The 19566-nt window shown below is 35.1% G+C and overlaps 1 protein-coding gene across 5 annotated transcripts in view; it reads left to right on the forward strand.

Moving 5' to 3' along the window:
- The window catches only part of DMXL1 (Dmx like 1), a 175984-nt gene that overhangs the window by 154588 nt on the left and 1830 nt on the right, over positions 1–19566 (forward strand). For all 5 annotated transcript variants that reach the window (XM_025388442.1, XM_025388446.1, XM_025388447.1 and 2 more), the window contains 5 exons: positions 5390–5517; positions 10076–10168; positions 11827–11918; positions 13228–13280; positions 16636–16853. In XM_025388442.1, coding sequence (XP_025244227.1) covers positions 5390–5517; positions 10076–10168; positions 11827–11918; positions 13228–13280; positions 16636–16853 — 584 coding nt within the window. The remainder of the gene's footprint in view (positions 1–5389; positions 5518–10075; positions 10169–11826; positions 11919–13227; positions 13281–16635; positions 16854–19566) is intronic.

Genomic DNA, 19566 nt, shown 5'->3' on the forward strand with positions numbered 1-19566 from the left:
AAATAAAGTTTTTCTTAAATCTGGAAAACAAAATATTAAAGAACTAGCAATGTTTCAAAACCACAATTCTTAAAAAACCATAATTTTTCTTCGATAAGTTATTAGCCTCTCATACTTAATTCTTGTTCAGCTTGATCTTGGTTAGCAGTTTAATGAATTTATAAGTTTTCTCCCTTAGAGTTCTGGAAGTTCTTACACTGTCCAATGATAGGATCTAAACGTTATCAGAAACCAGTACCTTTCAGAGTCTTTTCTATGAATCTCCTTGAAGACAGAGCACTTTAGGATTATAGTTACTTGCAAACACTTTCAGTGAAGATCAGGTGAAACAGTAGCCATCTGTCAGTGACAAAAGACTTAACATGGCCATAGCTAAAGATCAGTTCATTATCATAATGCACAATAGACAAGTAAATTTGATTGCTTCTGTGGCATACAATATTTTAACAGAATAACTGAAAGTATGGCTAATAACATTACACCAGAACATATCAGATTTTTAGAAACTTCATACAATTTCTGGAATACGTATCTAATATCATATACCCATACAAATATAATATAAGAAGGTATCACCTTTATTTGACAATGTTTCCCATGCAATTTAACATATCAATTAAGCCTAATTAGTTTTAACAAAGCCTAATTATTATAACATTTTTCTTTTTAGAGGGAGAGAGAACAAATTTTTTTGAGATATTCCAAGGGCCTTTTGGAAACTCGCAAAGTTAGAGTGAGGTCAAAAGTACTTCATTTATAATGTATTTTTGGGAAATTTGTCAAAAATACCAAACGGTTTAAAACACTTGATTATAATAAGATTTTTGTGGAAAAATATTTAACCAGAGTGATAATTTAAATACTTCAAAGGCAAACACAGAAAGTTACATTGTTGTAGAAAAAATCCTTAGCTATTTTAATGTTGTAGGAAAAAACCTTAGCGATTTTAATATTGAAATATAGCTAATTTAATAATAATGTTAATATTAACATTAAGCCTTAGGTAATCAAAGACCTAAAAAGACATGAAGCACAGGAAATTATCTTGATGAAACAAAATCTCTGCTGGGTGCGGTGGCTCATGCCTGTAATCCCAGCTCTCAGGGAGGCAGAGGTGGGAGGATAGCTTGAGTCCAGGAGTTTGAGACCTGCCTGGGCAATATAGGGAGACCCCGTTCTCCACAATAAAGAGGAAAAAAAAAAAAGACAAAGAAACAAAATCTCGATTTTGTAGTCAGATTACTTAAAAGGTAAAAATAATAATATTAACATTAGGTCTTAGGTGATCAAAGACCTAAAAAGACATGAAGCACAGAAAATCATCTTGATAAAATCTCGATTTTGTAGTCAGCTTGCTTAAAAGGTAAAGGAAAACCTTTCACAATCTCTTATCAAGAGAAAACCAATACTCCAGTAAAACTTTGTGCCAATGTACTTCTGATATTAAGACTCATCATTCTTTTAATAACATATATAAATACATATTAGCCAGCTTGGCCATACCTAACATTATTTTTCCAAATTCCTCTTACACAAACCTTCTATAGCATTCTTGTATCCGTACATATTTTGTTCTGTACTCTTCCTCTTTCCCAGTATAGAACAGTCTGCTTTAGTACAAAAATTATTCTTTTTCCCATAAGAAAAACATCCTTCACACCTCATAGCTTCACATTCCAAAAACATCCTACTTTCCTGACATACAAAATTATTTATTTCAGTAGTTTTCATTACATATATTGATTAGAATTCTTAACTGTTAGTGATGTTAGTTTCTAGTGAAAACTAGGTAATAAGAAGTTGTGCACTGTCAGTCACACCAGCATTCTATAGACGAGCACATCTATACTCTTTCATAATTTACAGAAGCATGTTCTTTTTCATAGTATAGTTTTTCAGTGTGTCACAGGATATGTTTACTAACAGACCCAAATATCTTTATTCTTCTGTAATAAGAAGCCAAAAGTAGATAAACTTATGTTTAGCAATTAATGTTTTAGTATTTTATGTAATTTGGAAGTTATCTAGATATTCAATTAATATCTATCATTTAATTTAACTTAATGAAATACTTAGGGTATAAGTTGTCAAAGGGATTTGGAAAACTGTTTTGAAGTAGACATAACACCAGACAAGGCCAGCCATCAAGTTAGTTATTATTTATTTTTTACTAACAAATTTTGTAACAAAGATAACATGAGTGTATTTGACTAGTAAGCATAAGTAAAATAAAAGGTGTATATCACATTATATTTAGTGCTGGTAACTCTAAGGATATGCCTGCTTTAATTAAACCAACAAACTTAAATTAGCTTTCTTTTTACCAAAGATTATCTGACATCAGATGGACTTGAAAAACATTTGGGTCTGTTTCTATCTTTCTAAAAGTTTAAGGAATACTTAATTTATATAAGTGCTTATTTTTCTTTAAGCCCATTATATATAATTATTAAAAATTTTGACAATACCATCTGGTAATAGAAAAATATCACATATATTTAACATATATATAGTCATACACAAACATACAGGCAGAAGCAGATTCTATAGTTTTCATTCTAAATTTTAGTGATCTGCCAGATATAAAATATCAAACTCAGTAGTTTATAAAAAGGATATTTGGGCCGGGCACAGTGGCTCACGCCTGTAATCCCAGCACTTTGGGAGGCCAAGGCGGGCAGATCACAAGGTTGGGAGTTTGAGACCAGCCTAGCTAACATGGTAAAACCCCATCTGTACTAAAAATACAAAAAATTAGCTAGGCATGGTGGCATGCACCTATAGTCCCATCTACTCAGGAGGCTGAGGCAGGAGAATCGCTTTAACCCAGGAGGCAGAGGTTGTAGTGAGCCAAGATCACACCATTGCACTCCAGCCTGGGCAGCAGAATGAGACTCTGTCTCAAAAATAGATAAATAATAAATAAACAAATAAATAAAAACGATATCTGGATCCAAATTGTGTTCCTGAAAATGGGACAAGATTACCCACCCAGATTGCTAAAACTTTACTAGTATTTGTGGAAGAAGACTTTTAAGATTTCTCATTTGTCTTTTGTGAATACTCTTCTAGAGAGACAATTTGCAGTTCATTTAGTCTTCTAGTAGCCTCTGCATACCAATAAAAAATGCCTCCCAGTTTGTGAAGCATTAGAGATTCCCTTTTATTTAGTGCTTCCTGTAGATGGACAATTTTGTATAAGTTAAAAACTTCCCTGTTGTGGCCACCATAATTCTAAACTGTCTTTGGTAAATATACTCATTTCTCTAGGAAAGCACAGGTTCTGGGTCCATAATGTTTATACATAAAATTAGCTGGAGTTCCAGTTGGAGGAGTTCTTGAATTCCTTAAATTCAGAAGAACCCATGATTTTTTGTCCTTCTAAAATCTTACCTACCTGAGGCCTCTTACTGGACCCAATCCAGTCAGGTTCAGTCTGACTTCCAGAGCCGATCTGGATGAAAAATGCTTAAAGGGTAAAAGTTGCAGGTTTCAGCTCAAGTGGTAACCTTCAAATGTACAATGAGAAACAGTAAGCACAAGGGACCTACCGGGAGGTACCTGTGCCCTGGTTACTTGTTGCTCCTGGAGGTCATCAGGGGTCTCCTTCCTGTTCCTCTGCTGAGAACTCTTAAAACATAGGCACATTAAAAATATAATGAGTTTATTTGAGCATTCAGCTCAAATTCATGAAGTGGGCAACACCAGACCAGAAGCAATCAAGGCTTCACCGAGGTGGCATGAGGGGAAAACTTTTATAAAGTGTTCAAGGAAGCAAAACAAAGACAATATTTGATTGGTTAAAGTGGAACGTCCTTAGTTAGAAGTTAGTTGGGGGTTTCTAATTGATAAGCGTCTAGTTAGAAGTTAGTTGGTGGTTTTTGATTGGTTAAGCTTAAGCTTCATTCTACTGTTTACATTGAACTGAGTTTTGATTTGCTCATATAGGCACACAAGGCCCTGGAGCTGTCTTAGCCTAATAGCCTCCCAATTAATTTCTTTTTTTATTTTATTTTTTTAAAGAGACTGGGTCTCATTATGTTGCCCAGGCAGGAGTTTTATGGCTACTTACAGCACAATCAAGGAACACTACAGCTTTGAACTCCTGGGCTCAAGTGATTCTTCTGCCTCAGTCACCTGAGTAGGACTATAGGTGTGTGCCACCAAACCCAGCTCTTAATTTTTTAACATCGTAAAATAATAATAGAAAAGTTCGGTGAATTTTTTTTTTTTTTTTTTTTTTTTTTTAGTACAGCTACCGTAATTTATTTTTCTGATTAAGCTATGCAAGCGCATTGGGGGAAAGGGAGTAGAGCCAGTCAAATACCTAGTCTCAAAAAACTCTATCTACCCTCCTACCGCTGCCCAATGGTAAAACATTTCAAACCCATTGAAGTTCATTTATTTTAAATATTTGATAAGGAATGAGGGAAACTTGACTGATATGTGACTAGCAAGTGCTAGATGTTTTATATAAATGTAATTTTTTACTACCTCCATACCACATTAATATTGATAATTATACTCTATAAATTGAGTGGTATATGATAGGCATATTTCTGAGTGATCTCATTTACTACTCACAACTGTCCAGTGACTTATATATCATTAGTCCCTTTTTACAGGAAGGAAATAGTCTCAGAGAGATTAAGTAAATATCCTAGTATAACACAAATAATAAATGGCAAAGTGAAGAATTAATAGTCATTAGCTTATTCATATTTATCAGTGAAACAAGAAGTCAGGTGCAGTGACACATTCCTATAAATCCCAGCCTCTTAGAGGCTGAAGTGGAAGGATCACTTGAGGCCAGGAGTTAAAGACCAGCCTGGGCAACATTGCAAGACCCTGTCTCTTAAAAAAAAAAATAAATAACTACAAAATTAAAAAATAAACATAATACATATTTGAGATACTAGGCCAATCAGGATAGCTTAGAACTGATTTTTTTCTTTAGCATGGCATTTAAAACCTTCTTTAATCTGATTTTTTTCAAAGAAAAATGTATACACATTTAAACATTGATAGTATGATAAGGATTGGTTCTACCTAAGAATTTGTTATAATGAGTAATATATAATTTATTATAAAAAATAAAAGGCTATTAAGACATCACTGAGATAACTTTAAAGGGAAATAAAATTTATAGAGTTATGATCTAAATGCTCCTATTGTATTTGAGGATGTGTTCTTAGTCAAAGGAAAATGTATAACTATTTTTATGATGAAGAGTATTCAACTGAAATTTCATACAAAGGTAAATTTATATAAATTGACTGATTTATTTCCTAGATGTTTCTTTCATAAAGATTTTCACATTGGATTAAGAAATAACTTTTCCCAAAGATTCTTGAAATAAATATGCAATCTTTGCCCTCTTGTAATGCAGATCTGACAGGCGCTCAAGATGGAAGTGTAAGAATGTTTGAATGGGGCCATTCTCAAGAGATAACCTGTTTTCGATCTGGTGGCAATTCAAGAGTTACAAGAATGAGATTTAACTATCAGGGAAATAAGGTATTATATAAAAATGTAAATGGTAAAAATAATTTATTATGTTGGAGGTTTATAAATATCACTAGTTTGGGTTTCTGAAAAGAACAGCTCAGTGGGTAATAGTAAAGTATTCATCTATATAGATTTTTTTAAATTCTTCTCAAAGAACACTTCACTTGTTCTTCATGGAAGTATGTTATGTAGGTGTCCATTAAAACTCATTTAAGTGATTCTTAATGACCAAACGATTATCAATTCACCTTATATTACACACTTTTTATTATTAAATGCTCCTACTCTCTTTATCCCTTGGAACCTACTCAACATGTGATCCAGCAGCAAGTAACATCTAGAGCGTATTATAAATGCATATTATTATTCCTTCTCCAGATGTACTCAATCACTATCTGCATTTTAACCTGATATTGTTGTGATTGTACAAATATTAAAGTTTTTTAAGAGGAAGGGGTACTGCTCCAGAACAGAACATCAGCAAACTACATCCTAGCCACCTGTTTTATAAATAAAGTTTTATTAGACCACAGTTACCCCCATTCATTATTTTTCTTTGGCTACTTCCTACTACAACAGCATACATAGTTCAGGAGAACAAAGATCTTATAGCCAGCAAAATATTATATGGCCACCTAAGAAAAAGTTTGCCAGCCCTGCTCTAGAGCATCCTTTACTGTCTTCACTTCTCATAATCCTACTTTGTTCAAACTGCCCCCCGCTTTTGACGTTAGACAGCAATCTTTTATTGAACAGTACTCCTTGTGAAGCAGGGCTAATTTAGAGGCAGTGCACCCACAACCAGCCCAAACTGCCTCTTTTTGCTCCTAATATCTTATTAGGCCTCTACAAAATGATTAAAGGGTAAATCAATCTTCTTTTTGTTTTCAGGGCCATGCTTCACCAAAAATTACTCTCACAGACTCTAACTGATAGTTTACCTTGCCTTTTCTTTCCCCTCAGCCTCCCAACCTTAAAATTCTCACATGTTCCTTTTATCATTGTATGCTGCAGCCTTTTTTGTCTACCATGTTTGTCACATGACTGTATTTTCATTTCACAAAAGTCAATATAGTTTTATGTAGTTGTGAAACAAAATTTTGAGAGCTTGTTTCTTAATACCAGTTAGCAACGTTCTTATCTTCTTAATGGGAAATTAAGGGAACTTAGTACAGAAGCCTTTACAATTCTACTGTACTTTCAATTGTATTCTGTATCAGTATGCTTTTTGTGGTCATGCATTTCCACTTTGGTTGTCAGTTTTATATTGCTCCTAACTAATCTCTATACCTGAACCCTTATCTCTCTAATGCATCTTGCCAACATATTATATAACCAAAAACATAGTTACATGATTACAATATAGATGAGATCACATTATTATTTTTTTCAAGAACCCTTTAAGGCTCCTCATGTCAAATTCTTTAACAAGTATTTAAGACCTTCTATAATGTGACTTTATTTTTCAGCTTTAACATTCACTACAGCCTTCTGCATAGGCCATTTTAAGGCACAAAAAACTGCTTGTCTTTGCCTGCCCAGGTATCTTTGACAGGCAGCCAACTTACTATTCATTCACCTTAGCCTTGATGAAGTCTAATAGCACAACCCCTAAGCATGCTATCTCTTCTAGTAGGGAAGCCTCTTAAGGTAAATGGAAGAGATGACCCACACTGTATCACAATAATTCTGATGAATTTGATATTCAATTATGAATAGAAATACAGTGCCAAAAGCCAGTGAATATTTCAGAACTACTAAGTGTCTGGAAAGGGGTATTAAGCAGAATAAATAATAAATAACCTATGAGGACTAATTCCTCAGAGATTCAAGAATATATTACATTTGTAAAACAAGAACAGACTAGCATTAAACAGGGACAGTAGGAGAATAGAAAAGAGTTATTGGAAATTAAAAATATGATTCCCCAGCCGGGCGCGGTGGCTCAAGCCTGTAATCCCAGCACTTTGGGAGGCCGAGACGGGCGGATCACGAGGTCAGGAGATCGAGACCATCCTGGCTATCATGGTGAAACCCCGTCTCTACTAAAAATTACAAAAAACTAGCCGGGCGAGGTGGCGGGCACCTGTAGTCCCAGCTACTCGGGAGGCTGAGGCAGGAGAATGGCGTAAACCCGGGAGGTGGAGCTTGCAGTGAGCTGAGATCCGGCCACTGCACTCCAGCCTGGGCGACAGGGCGAGACTCCATCTCAAAAAAAAAAAAAAAAATATGATTCCCCAAAATGTGGTCAGTCGGGGAACTACTTATTAGAAAAGCTAAACGGCAGAATGGAAATAGTTGAAAATCGGGTTTCTTGCTGGGAAGCACAAATTAAGAAATTATCCCATGATGATAATAATTTAGGAAATATTTCAGAAGAAAAAATGGAGGAAAAACAGTAGTCAAAGGAATAATAGATATTTCCCCAAACCAAATTGAGAAACAACACATACCTGCACACATCCTGTTTGTATATCTTTTGGTTTTTAAAGAGAGAATCCTATAAGGCTCTAAAAAGGAGTGAGAATAAAAATGGTTACTTACAACCCACATCCCACCCTGCCACTAAATGTCATTGGCCTATTACAAATAGATAGGAGAACAGTATTCACAGAATTCCGATGGACAAGGAATGGGAACTGAGTCGATGTCCATCCAAACTATCATTCAAATTTGCTGGCAAAATAAACATATTTTTAGGTATACAGAGACTTAACACATTCTATGTGTATACCCTTTCTGAAGAACATACCTAGATTTACTCCAGAAAACATAAGAGAAACTAGAAAAAGGAATAGACCTGGGAAAATATTTTTAACAAATATAAAAACAATAGGTTAAATATTCATAATATTCATCCTGTCAGTCAAATTTTTTATAAGACAAATAATAGAGAAATAGATAAAAGATATTAACAGTTTACTAAGAAACTATGCCTGGCCAATAGCCCTCAACCCTCACTAATAATTGAAGAAATGCAAATAAAATGAGACTTATTTTTGTCTGCATAAAATTAACAAGTATTTTAGATTTTAATAATACCCCATGTTAACTAAAGTGTAAGAAAAATGACTCAATTTATATTACCACATAGGATTTAATTTTGGCATAGTCTGTTAATGTGATGCTCTTTAACAAAACTTTCCCATTTCTAGATGTCTATCCTACATAATTATGCAAAGGTATATGTATATATAGGAATGTTCAAAGCAGCCCTTTTTATATTAGAGAAAATTGAAAACGATATGGGAAAAGTTTTAAATTATAAAACCACTATACAGTGTAATACTACACACAGCACAAGAATGAGCTAAATGTATGTGTATTTACATGGGAAAGACAGTTACAATAAATCAAAAATGTAATTGTGTAACGTTATTATGATCCCATTTTTTTAATGCTATGTTGTGAATTTTTGAATATTCATAGAAACAAATCTGAAAGGAAACATATCAAATTGTTAATAGATGTTAGGTCTAGAGGCAGAGGAGGGTAGGAGTCCAAAGCAGACATTTGTTTTATTTTATATACTTTATAATAAGCTGCATTATGGCCGGGCGCGGTGGCTCACCCCTGTAATCCCAGCACTTTGGGAGGCCAAGGCGGGAGGATCACAAGGTCAGGAGATCGAGACCATCCTGGCTAACACAGTGAAACCCTGTCTCTACTAAAAATATAAAAAATTAGCCAGGCGTGGTGGCAGGCAACTGTAGTCCCAGTCACTTGGGAGGCTGAGTCAGGAGAATGGCGTGAACCCAGGAAGCGGAGGTTGCAGTGAGCCGAGATCACACCACTGAATGGCGTGAACCCAGGAAGCGGAGGTTGCAGTGAGCCGAGATCACACCACTGCACTCCAGCCTGGGCAACAGAGACTCCATCTCAAATAATAATAATAATAATAATAATAATAATAGAAGAAGAAGAAGAAGATGAGGAAGAGGAAGAAGAAAAGAAAAGAAGAAGTAGAAGAAGAAGAAAAGAAGAAGAAGCTGCATTATTTTTATAATCAAAGGAAAAAATTTTTGCTGTCTTATCCTTCAAGATCTGTATCACATACCTCCCTTATTGGATTATTTTGACATCTTACCAATCAGAGTTGCCCTGAGCGCCCATAGAGGAATTATTTTACTTTGGTAATCCTTACGTTATTTTACTTTGTACTCTTGTTCATGTGTTTTCCTTATTGTTTGTTTCTGAAAGTCCTTATTTTGTCTTTTTGGAAATGAACAGTTTTCTTTCTTATATATGATAAAGTTCTGTCATTTAGCATAATCTGTTAATCCAGTATCCTATTTTTGTAATACTTATAGAGAATATATAGACTGTGCTAGAGGCTAGTATAATAAAATGGGTGTCTAATGTTTGTTCTCTTTATGTCTACCCTGGGATTTTTAAAGTAGTAGCTGAATGGTTTTCTGAAATAGATCCATGTATAGGTGAAGTGAAAAATCAAATGACATACAATCAAATGTTTAAGAGTCAAAATATGAGTGTCACACTGAGGGTAAGGATAAATATATGCTTTTATATTTATATTAAATACTTTTAAATATTTTCTTTCTCTAAGTTTGGAATAGTTGATGCTGATGGATATTTAAGTCTGTATCAAACAAACTGGAAATGTTGTCCAGTTACTGGAAGCATGCCTAAGCCATACCTGGTAAGCCAAGAATTTCTACCTTTAAATAAAATTTGAATTTTCATTTTAAATAAGCCAAGAATATGTATTTGAGACAAGAATTATAGAACTAATAAATAAAATGTAGTCCTGTGTTCTTAGTCACTTTACTGTAAGATTCTGTCCTTGTGTTATGCGAAAATTACCCTGTGAAGCATAAAATTCTAGTCTCTGGTAATTTGGAAAGTTGACATGTATAGAAGCAACATGATGCCCCCAGATACCTATATATCCTGTGGATTACTACAGCCCTTTTCTAAGCTCACTAAGCTGGTTATTATATTATGCCTAAATAGAATGATTACCAAACCAATGCATCTGGTTATTTTTCTGCGATTATCTCTTATGAACAAAGTGAAAAGGACATCCTATAGCTGGTGCTGTTGTTATTTTCCTGTTCATCTCTTGTTTTAACAGAATATTGATACATCTCTATTCAGGACTATGCAGGCTTTTATGAACTTTCTATGGCTTCATAGAATACTGAATTTGTATTTTATATGCTTCAGTGAAGCCCTTTATTAGGACTAAGCAATTCCTATCAGAAAAAAGTTAAGAATATAGATTAATCGCTTCTTGGCTTTTTTGCTAGGATCAAATGAAGAATATAGGTTAAGATTCTGGTAATTTGCCCAAGGTTAATTGCTAGAATACAGTACTGATCTTAGTAAACGCAATCTAGCATGGGAGGATTGATTAGGGTACCTTGAAAGAATATTAATACTGTTTCTCATATTTTTATTAAGCCTAAAGATTTAGATGTTTAAGTTTATGTTCTCTAAGGGACTGGTTTTTTTTTTTTTTTTTTTTAACTTTTAAAAAAATAAATTGGTTTAAATTGTGAATGAGTGGCTTTTGGAGATTAAGAGGATTTTGTCTGTTTTAAGGATACATAATCTAGCACAGCTCCAGTAGTGTTCCAGGGGAAATGGGGAGGTGGCTCAAAGGAATAATCCTTGGTGTGGTGATTTTGGGATACTTAAAAAAATTCATTTTTTATTAAAGAGAAATATCTAAAACATAATTTTGAAGCTTTTATAAATGATGAAACCTCATAATTGTTTGGTAGAATATTGAAAAATGGTATATGTTTTCTAATTTTGATAACTATTAGTAATTTTTTTCATGTACTTGAATTTTTAAAAGCTTAAATATTTTTGAAAAATACCTGTCAATTATTTAACAAAGATAATTTAGTATCATCTAAAATTCTAGTTTCTATGTTCTAAAACAAAAATTTTCACTATACTGGGGAAAATCTTTAAGTTTAACCTCCTTGTGTTTTCCTTTGAACTTTTGGTTGAACAAAAGCAGAGAGATTTCATAACAGGTCATGACATGTGCTGCCTACTTAAATAGTTCAGGAAAAGTGTGTGTATGTGTGGATGTCTACAAATATGAAAGAGAAGTAGAAGCAAAACCAATGTGCCAAAATGTTAAAAAGTTGTTGCATCTGGGTAAAAGGTATATGAAAGTTCTCTGTATTACTTTTACAATTTTTCTAAAGTTTAAAGGAAAAAAAATGATACAGAGGATTTAAGAAAGCCAGAAACTACATGATCACTTTTTGAAGAATACATTTGCCTGGTTATGACATTTTTAGTGAGAGCAGTAACATGTATTGTTTGTAACCATTCCAGACTTGGCAGTGTCATAACAAAACAGCCAATGATTTTGTCTTCGTTAGTTCCTCCTCTCTGATAGCTACAGCTGGTCTTTCAACTGACAATAGGTAAGAGATGATAGCTAAAATTGAAGTATGAGAAAGTATAGCTGAACTTTTTTTTATTGTTCCTGTCCTTGTGTTTCATGAAAGTTTACTTACGGCTTTAGATACAGTATTTTTATTCTAAAAACTATTATTTGTTGGCCATGTTATTCCAGCCCCACCCCCAAAAGCTGTGGTTGTAAGAAAGTGTCATCTCCTGCCCTAATGTCTGTCTGCCGCTTTTGATTTCTGTCATATAGCTGAGTTCTGAGATCAAGGCCCACTGAGTTTGCTTAGCTTTTATATTTATCTGTAAGGCCTCATTTTGCACTAGAAACAGGATTGTAAGACTATAGATTCTTCAGCTCGTCTTCCGTAGATATTTCTTATGTATGTTGGTCCCCCCACACGGTAGAAATAAATTTTCTTTGTGCTCAAGAAAATTCAGCATCTCTCCTATTATGTATGTCAGTCCAACTGTTAGAGAATCAGTGAATACAAAACAAGTTTCCATATTCAGCCTTCATGTATTATTATTTGTAAATGCTTGTTAATCTAAAGTTACTCAAATTTTTAAGCTATAATAGTAGTTTTAAATTTTCTGTAAGACTTATGGGTCGGGCACGGTGGCTCATGCTTGTAAGCCCAGCATTTTGGGAGGCCGAGGTGGGCGGATCACTTGAGGCCAGCAATTTGAGACCAGCCTGGCCAACATGGTGAAACCCCATCTCTACTAAAAATACAAAAAATAACCAGGCATAGTGGCGGGTACCTGTAATCCCACCTACTCAGGGGGCTGAGGCAGGAGAATAGCTTGAACCTGGGAGGCGGAGGTTGCAGTGAGCCAAGACCACGCCGTTGCACTCCAGCCTGGGCGACAAGAGTGCGAAACTCCATCTCAAATGTGGCCAGAGCATGGTGGCTCATGGCTGTAATCCCAGCACCTTGGCAGGCTAAGGGAGGAGGATCACTTCAGCCCAGGAGTTTGAGACCAGCCTGGGCAATATAGGGAGACCCCATCTCTACAAAAAATTTTAAAAATTAGCCAGACATGGTGGCACACATCTGTAGTCCCAGTTACTCAGGACACTGAGGTGGGAGGATTGCTTGAGCCCGTAAGATCGAGGCTGCAGTGAGCCAAGATTCCACCACTGCACCCTTTTTTAATACAAAAATTAATGTCATATAAATTTGTTGGTTACTTGTATTTGTTGTTTTTATAAATTTAAGAACCTTCTGTGATTGCAAGGTTTAGTCACACAGTTATATATGACATATTTTTTATTCTGTTAACTTTTTGTGTCACGCAGAAGTAATCTTTTTTTTTTTCCAGAAACGTATGTTTGTGGGATACTCTTGTAGCACCTGCCAATAGTTTAGTCCATGGTAAGTTTTCAAAGCATTTTATAAATTTTGAAAGTCAGGAAATTCATAAGCTAAGTATTATTTATAAATGGATTTGTTACTAATGACACTTGTATTTATTAACCCATGAGATTTATTTTGCCTATGATGGTAGGATTTGAAAGCAAAAGGATGCAATATACATAATTAACTCTTCACTATACCTTGATGGGGGGCATTGGGACATAGATAATATAAAAATCATTTGTCTTTACTTTGAATCTGATAGCCAAAGGTTATTGTAAACATGATGTAAACTCAATATTATGTCCCCTCTCACCACTCCTATTCAGCATTGCACTGGAAGTCCTAGCTAATGCAGTAACACAATAATAGGAAATAAAATGTATATAAATGGAAGGGAAGAAATAAAACTGTCTTTATTCACAGAAGACATAATTTTCTGTAAAATATCCCAAAGAATCTACAAAAGAAACTCACAAGTATAGCAAGGTCCCAGAATACAAGGCCAGTATACAGTTGACCCTTGAACAACATAGGGATTGGGATGCTGACCCCTGCACAGTTGAAAATTCTCATATAATTTTTTATTCTCCCCAGAATTTAACTACTAATAGCCTAGTGTTTACTGGATACCTTGTTAATAATATAGCCAGTTAACACATGTTTTGTATATGTATTATATAGGAAGCTAGAGAAAAGAAAGTGTTATGAAAATCGTAAGAGTACATACAGTAGTGTACTGTATTTATTGATACTGTAAAGTTTATGTCATCTGTTTACAAGGTGAATTATCCGTCTGAAATGGCAGGCAACTACAGCTGCAGACCTTAATTTGTGGTGCATATCAAGCAATTCAACTTTTTTCGTGTAATGTCTTCACTTTTCTCTGCTTTTTGGGAACACTTCCAGCATTACTAGTGGCATGTTGTGTGGTTCCCATGGTGTTATTCAAGGTTTACACTATTGCACTAAATACAGTGAAGAATTCACAAGTACCACAGCAGATCACTTTTCACCGCAATATACAGTTTACTGGAGAGAGGACCTGCCCACGTGGAAATGATTAGCATCACACAGCATTTTAAGTGTATACTTGAAACACTTAGGAGCTAACTGCAATAGCAACAGGAGGTGGTTACTAAATTATAACAGTAGTACAGTATGTACTATAATTAATTTTATGCACTTATGATTTCATACTGTATTTTTGTTTACATTTCTTGACTGTCAGTGGCACCACTTACAATCTATATTTGTGTGCGTACATTTCAATAAATTTAACTTTTTATAAAGATTTATGTATATTTTATGGTAGTAAATGATAAAATAGACTAGCATCTACATGTATTTTATGCATTCATAGCATACTTTTTCATAATTTTTTTGGTATTTCTTGGCTATGTGGGTTGTCTGCAAGTTTTTTCAAATTATCTCAAATCTTTAAAAAATGTTCCAATATATCTATTGAATAAATCAAAGAAGATCTAAATAAATGAGTGATACTCCACATTCACAGATTAGAAGACTCAATATTCTTAAGATGTCAGTTCGTCTTGATTTTATAGATTCAACACAATCCTAATCAAAATTCCAGCATGCTACTTTGTAGATACCAACAAACTGATTCTGAAGTTTATATGGGAAGGCAAAGGAATAGCCAACCAAATACTGGAGAAAAACACACTTGTGGGACTCACACTATACTATCTGATTTCAACACTTATAAGCTACAGTAGTCAAGACATTGTGGTATTAGTTTAAGAATATACACATAGATCATGGAACAGAATGGAGAGCCCACTGATAGACTCACATATATAGTAGACTTATCTTTAATATGTCACAGAGGCAATTCAGTGGAGAAACGATAGTCTTTTCAACAAATAATGCCAGAACAATTGAGTGTCAACATATAAAAAATTGAACCCAGATACAGACCTCACTTTTCATAAAAAGTAACTCAAACTGGACCATAAACCTGCATGTAATATACAAAATAATAAAACTCCTGGAAGGAATGAATAGAAGTCAGAATAGTGATTGCGTTTGTTGGGGAGGAGAATCGACCATGAAAGGGCATGAAATTACCTTCTGGGATGATGAAAATATTCTGTACCTTGATCTTAGTGATGGTTACACAGATGTATTCATTTGTCAGTGCTCATCAAGGTATATACTTAAAACGTGTGCATTTTCTTCTGGGAAGTTATATCTCAAAGTACTGGTCAAAGTTCCTTCTCTATAATTAATTTTATTTCAAGTCTTACAGTAATAACCAAGTGCTTAGTTTATGCCATGGACTCTACATGATCTGCATATATGAACTAATTTAATCATCAGGAAACCCTATTAGGTTGGTGATAATCTCTTTTACAAATGATGAAACTGAGACTTAAGTAATTCAGCAAAAGCACACATTTAAACCCACACAGAAACCAGGATTGAAACCCAGGCGATCTAACTCCAGAATCCTCACTCTTCATTATGCAATATTCTCCTTAAGCTATATGCAGATTTTTTCCCTAAAATTTGTTAGGCTGGACTCTTTTTTAAAGAAAAATAGTATCGTATTTTTATGTTTCTGATACTGATGTGTCTTCAAATTCATGAATCTTTTCTTTTACGAGGCTTAATCTGCTGTTAATCCCATCCAGTTCCTTTTTTATCTTGAGCCTTGCTGTTTTTAATCTGTTAAATTTTGATTTAGGCCTCTCATGCCTCTACTTAACTTATAATTATAATGGACTTTTACTTTCCTTACCTACTAATTCTGTCATCTCTGTCATTTCTGGGTTAGTTTCAATTGATGGATTTTTCTTCTCCTTATGGGTTATATTTTCCTGCTTTATTACATTCCTGTTAATTTATTATTAGATGCCAAGCATTGTGAATTTTACCTCATTAAGTGTCTATTATTTTTGTACTCTGTAAATGTTCTTGAGCTTTGCTCTGGGATAGGTCTAACTTACTTGGAAACAGTTGAATCTGGGAGACCTTGGTTAAACAGGATCAGAGCAACATTTGGTCTAGGGCTGATTTTCCTCCACTACTGTGTCAAATGCTTCTGAGTACTCCACTGAGGCTGGTATGGAACCAGTTCAGCCAGGGTTCCTCTCCTAGTGCCATGGTCAGAAAACTCTAGGCAGTAAGCTTAGGGCAGTTTTATGACCAACCCAGTTTGTTTCCCATCTCTCAGAGATCATGCTTCATTAACTTACATCCAGTGTCTCAAATCATTGGTTTTTATATTTCATTTGATTTTTTAATTGTTTCAGGCAGGAGAGCAAATCTGGTCTATTATTTCACCTTAGCCAAAAGCCAGAAGTCTATGTCTTTTTATTGTTAAGTGTTTTTGTTTTTAATTTACTTTCAGCTTTTACCTGCCATGACAGTGGAGCCACAGTTTTAGCATATGCTCCAAAACATCAGCTACTAATATCAGGTGGCAGAAAAGGTTTTACATATGCATTTGACCTTTGTCAACGACAACAGAGGCAGCTTTTCCAGAGCCATGATTCTCCTGTTAAAGCCATTGCTGTTGATCCAACTGAAGAGTACTTTGTTACAGGATCTGCCGAAGGCAATATAAAGGTAAACATAATTGATGCCACAACATCTACAAAATGAAAAGAAATCTGCAGAAACCTTAGCTCTTTAATCATGTCGATGCCATCAGTCTGTTTAAATAATAGTTATATTAACTCCTTTGTAGTCAGCAATGGTAATTGCTATTTAATCTTTCAGTGAATGTAATAATATTTAACTTGAAAATTTTATATTTTTCATTTGTTTTAAAATATGTTTAATTCATACTAAAACACCAAATTTTCCATGGATATAAACATAATGCAGATATTAGAGTTTGTCTTGACTCCGTGTTCAGAGTTACATAATTTACTTAATTTCCAGGGGCTGAGAAATGTATTGATAATTTTCTTTTATCCCACATTGTTCCCCATTTTTTCATATATATTATTATCCAGTCACTCAGTGCCTAATTCAAGAATTGTGGATAAACCTTGCCTTTAGCAGTCCTTTTCAGAGTCCTTTGTGTTGAAAACTTAAAGACAGGTTGTTTAAAATGTTAAGCAGCTTGTTAAAAATGTTAAACAGCTTATTAAATATGCAAATTGCTGGGTCTCATCCCAGAAATACTCAGTCTATAAGTAAGTCCAAGACTCAGGGATCTGCATTTTAATAACACATACCTAGTAATTTTAATGGAGGGTCCTTTAGCCCTGTTTGGTAATTGGTAAGTCAGTTTAGACTAATCCCCATGTTGTTTTAATAATCAGCAACCCTAGACTAGAGGGGTTTAGTTTCATTGAATTTATTAATTTAAACACTTACTTAGTAGAATCAGATGGGTTTTTTAGAGCCAGCAAATTATTTACATAATTCTCATCCAGGAAAAGACTAGAATTATAGAATTTTTAAAAGGCTTTTTCTTAAAATCAAATATATATATATATGCATATATATATACACATATATACACACATATACACACACACCAACAGAATTATTTTCCTTTAGTTTGAAACTACTTTCTTATTTGAACTGACTGTCTAGTTTAGAATATGCTATAGTTAGGTTGGTTCTTTTTTTTTTGAGACGGAGTCTTGCTCTGTCGCCAGGCTAGAGCACAGTGGCACGATCTCGGCTCACTGTAACCTCCACCTCCCGGATTCAAGCGATTTCCCTGCCTCTGCTTCCTGAGTAGCCAGGACTACAGGCGTGTGCCACTATGCCCTGCTAATTTTTTGTATTTTAGTAGAGACGGGGTTTCACCATGTTGGCCAGGATGGTCTCGATCTCCTGACCTCATGATCCACCTGCCTCTGCCTCCCAAAGTGCTGGGATTGCAGGCATGAGCCACCGCACCTGGCCTAGATTGGTTCTTTAGTTTGTACTTTGATCCTGCGGTTTATTGTTTAATCAAGGTTAAAAAAAAAAAAAAAAAAGACTTGAAAATATACAATGTATTCATAGGTGGGGTAGTATGAATTTATGAATTTCTTAGAGTAAATAAACGTTTAAAAAAATGATCTCCAGTAAAACCAGGAAATAAGTTGGTTTCGCTAAACCTAAAATAGATGTCCTGAAAGCATTTAAGTTCTTCACATAAGTAAAGGTGCTTATAATTTGCTTTACAAACAGACACATTTATTTTGATAAGGGCTGGAAATACAAAATCTTAGTAAATTAAGTATCCTGAAATTATAATAATTAACTTTGTCTTATGGTTAAAATATAGCTTTGCCTGGTCAGAGGGCCTCTAGGTGTCAAGTACTTCCCTCTTTCCAGCTGTTCTGATCCCTGGTTGAACATTCAGTAATATAAAGAAGAGATTACCTTAATGTACAACTATACAGCAAAAGCTCTGCTAAGAGATAGGAAACCTTGATTTTAATCCTTATAGTATTACAAGTTTCTGTAGCATTGTACACTTAACCTCCTTGTTACCTACATTGTCTCTCTTACTGGATGAATTTTTAAGTATTTTGTGTTAAAGCGATTGGTAAATTACAACAGCCTATACAGAATCAAGGTGTTATGATCCTAGGCCTACACAGATTTTTCTCTATTTTTGTTTTGGAAATTCCTTACTGCACAGGAATGCAGGCCTAAAATTTTCATTTGGTTTCTTTTCTTTTCTTTTCTTTTCTTTGAGATGCAGTTTCACTCTTGTTGCCCAGGCTGGAGTGCAGTGGTGCAATCTTGGGTCACTGCAAACTCCACCTCCCAGGTCCAAGCCATTCTCCTGCCTCAGCCTCCTGAGTAGCTGGGATTACAGGCATGCGCCACCACGCCCGGCTAATTTTGTATTTCTTTTTTTTTTTTTTTTTTTTTTTTTGAGACGGAGTCTCGCTCTGTTCCCCTGGCTGGAGTGCAGTGGCGCTATCTTGGCTCACTGCAAGCTCCGCCTCCCGGGTTCCTGCCATTCTCCTGCCTCAGCCTCCCAAGTAGCTGAGACTACAGGCGCCTGCCACTGCGCCCGGCTAATTTTTTTGTATTTTTAGTAGAGACGGGGTTTCACCGTGGTCTCGAACTCCTGACCTTGTGATCCGCCCGCCTCGGCCTCCCAAAGTGCTGGGATTACAGGCGTGAGCCACCGCGCCCGGCCAATTTTGTATTTCTAGTAGAGATGGGGTTTCTCCGTGTTGGTCAGGCTGGTCTCCAACTCCTGACCGTAGGTGGTCTCCCCACCTCAGCCTCCCAAAGTGCTGGGATTACAGGCGTGAGCCACTGCACCTGGACTCGTTTGGTTTCTTAAGGTCATTATCAACCCTAATTTTCCTTT

The sequence above is a fragment of the Theropithecus gelada genome, chromosome 6 (assembly GCF_003255815.1).
Source record: "Theropithecus gelada isolate Dixy chromosome 6, Tgel_1.0, whole genome shotgun sequence".
Taxonomy (NCBI): Eukaryota; Metazoa; Chordata; class Mammalia; order Primates; family Cercopithecidae; genus Theropithecus; species Theropithecus gelada.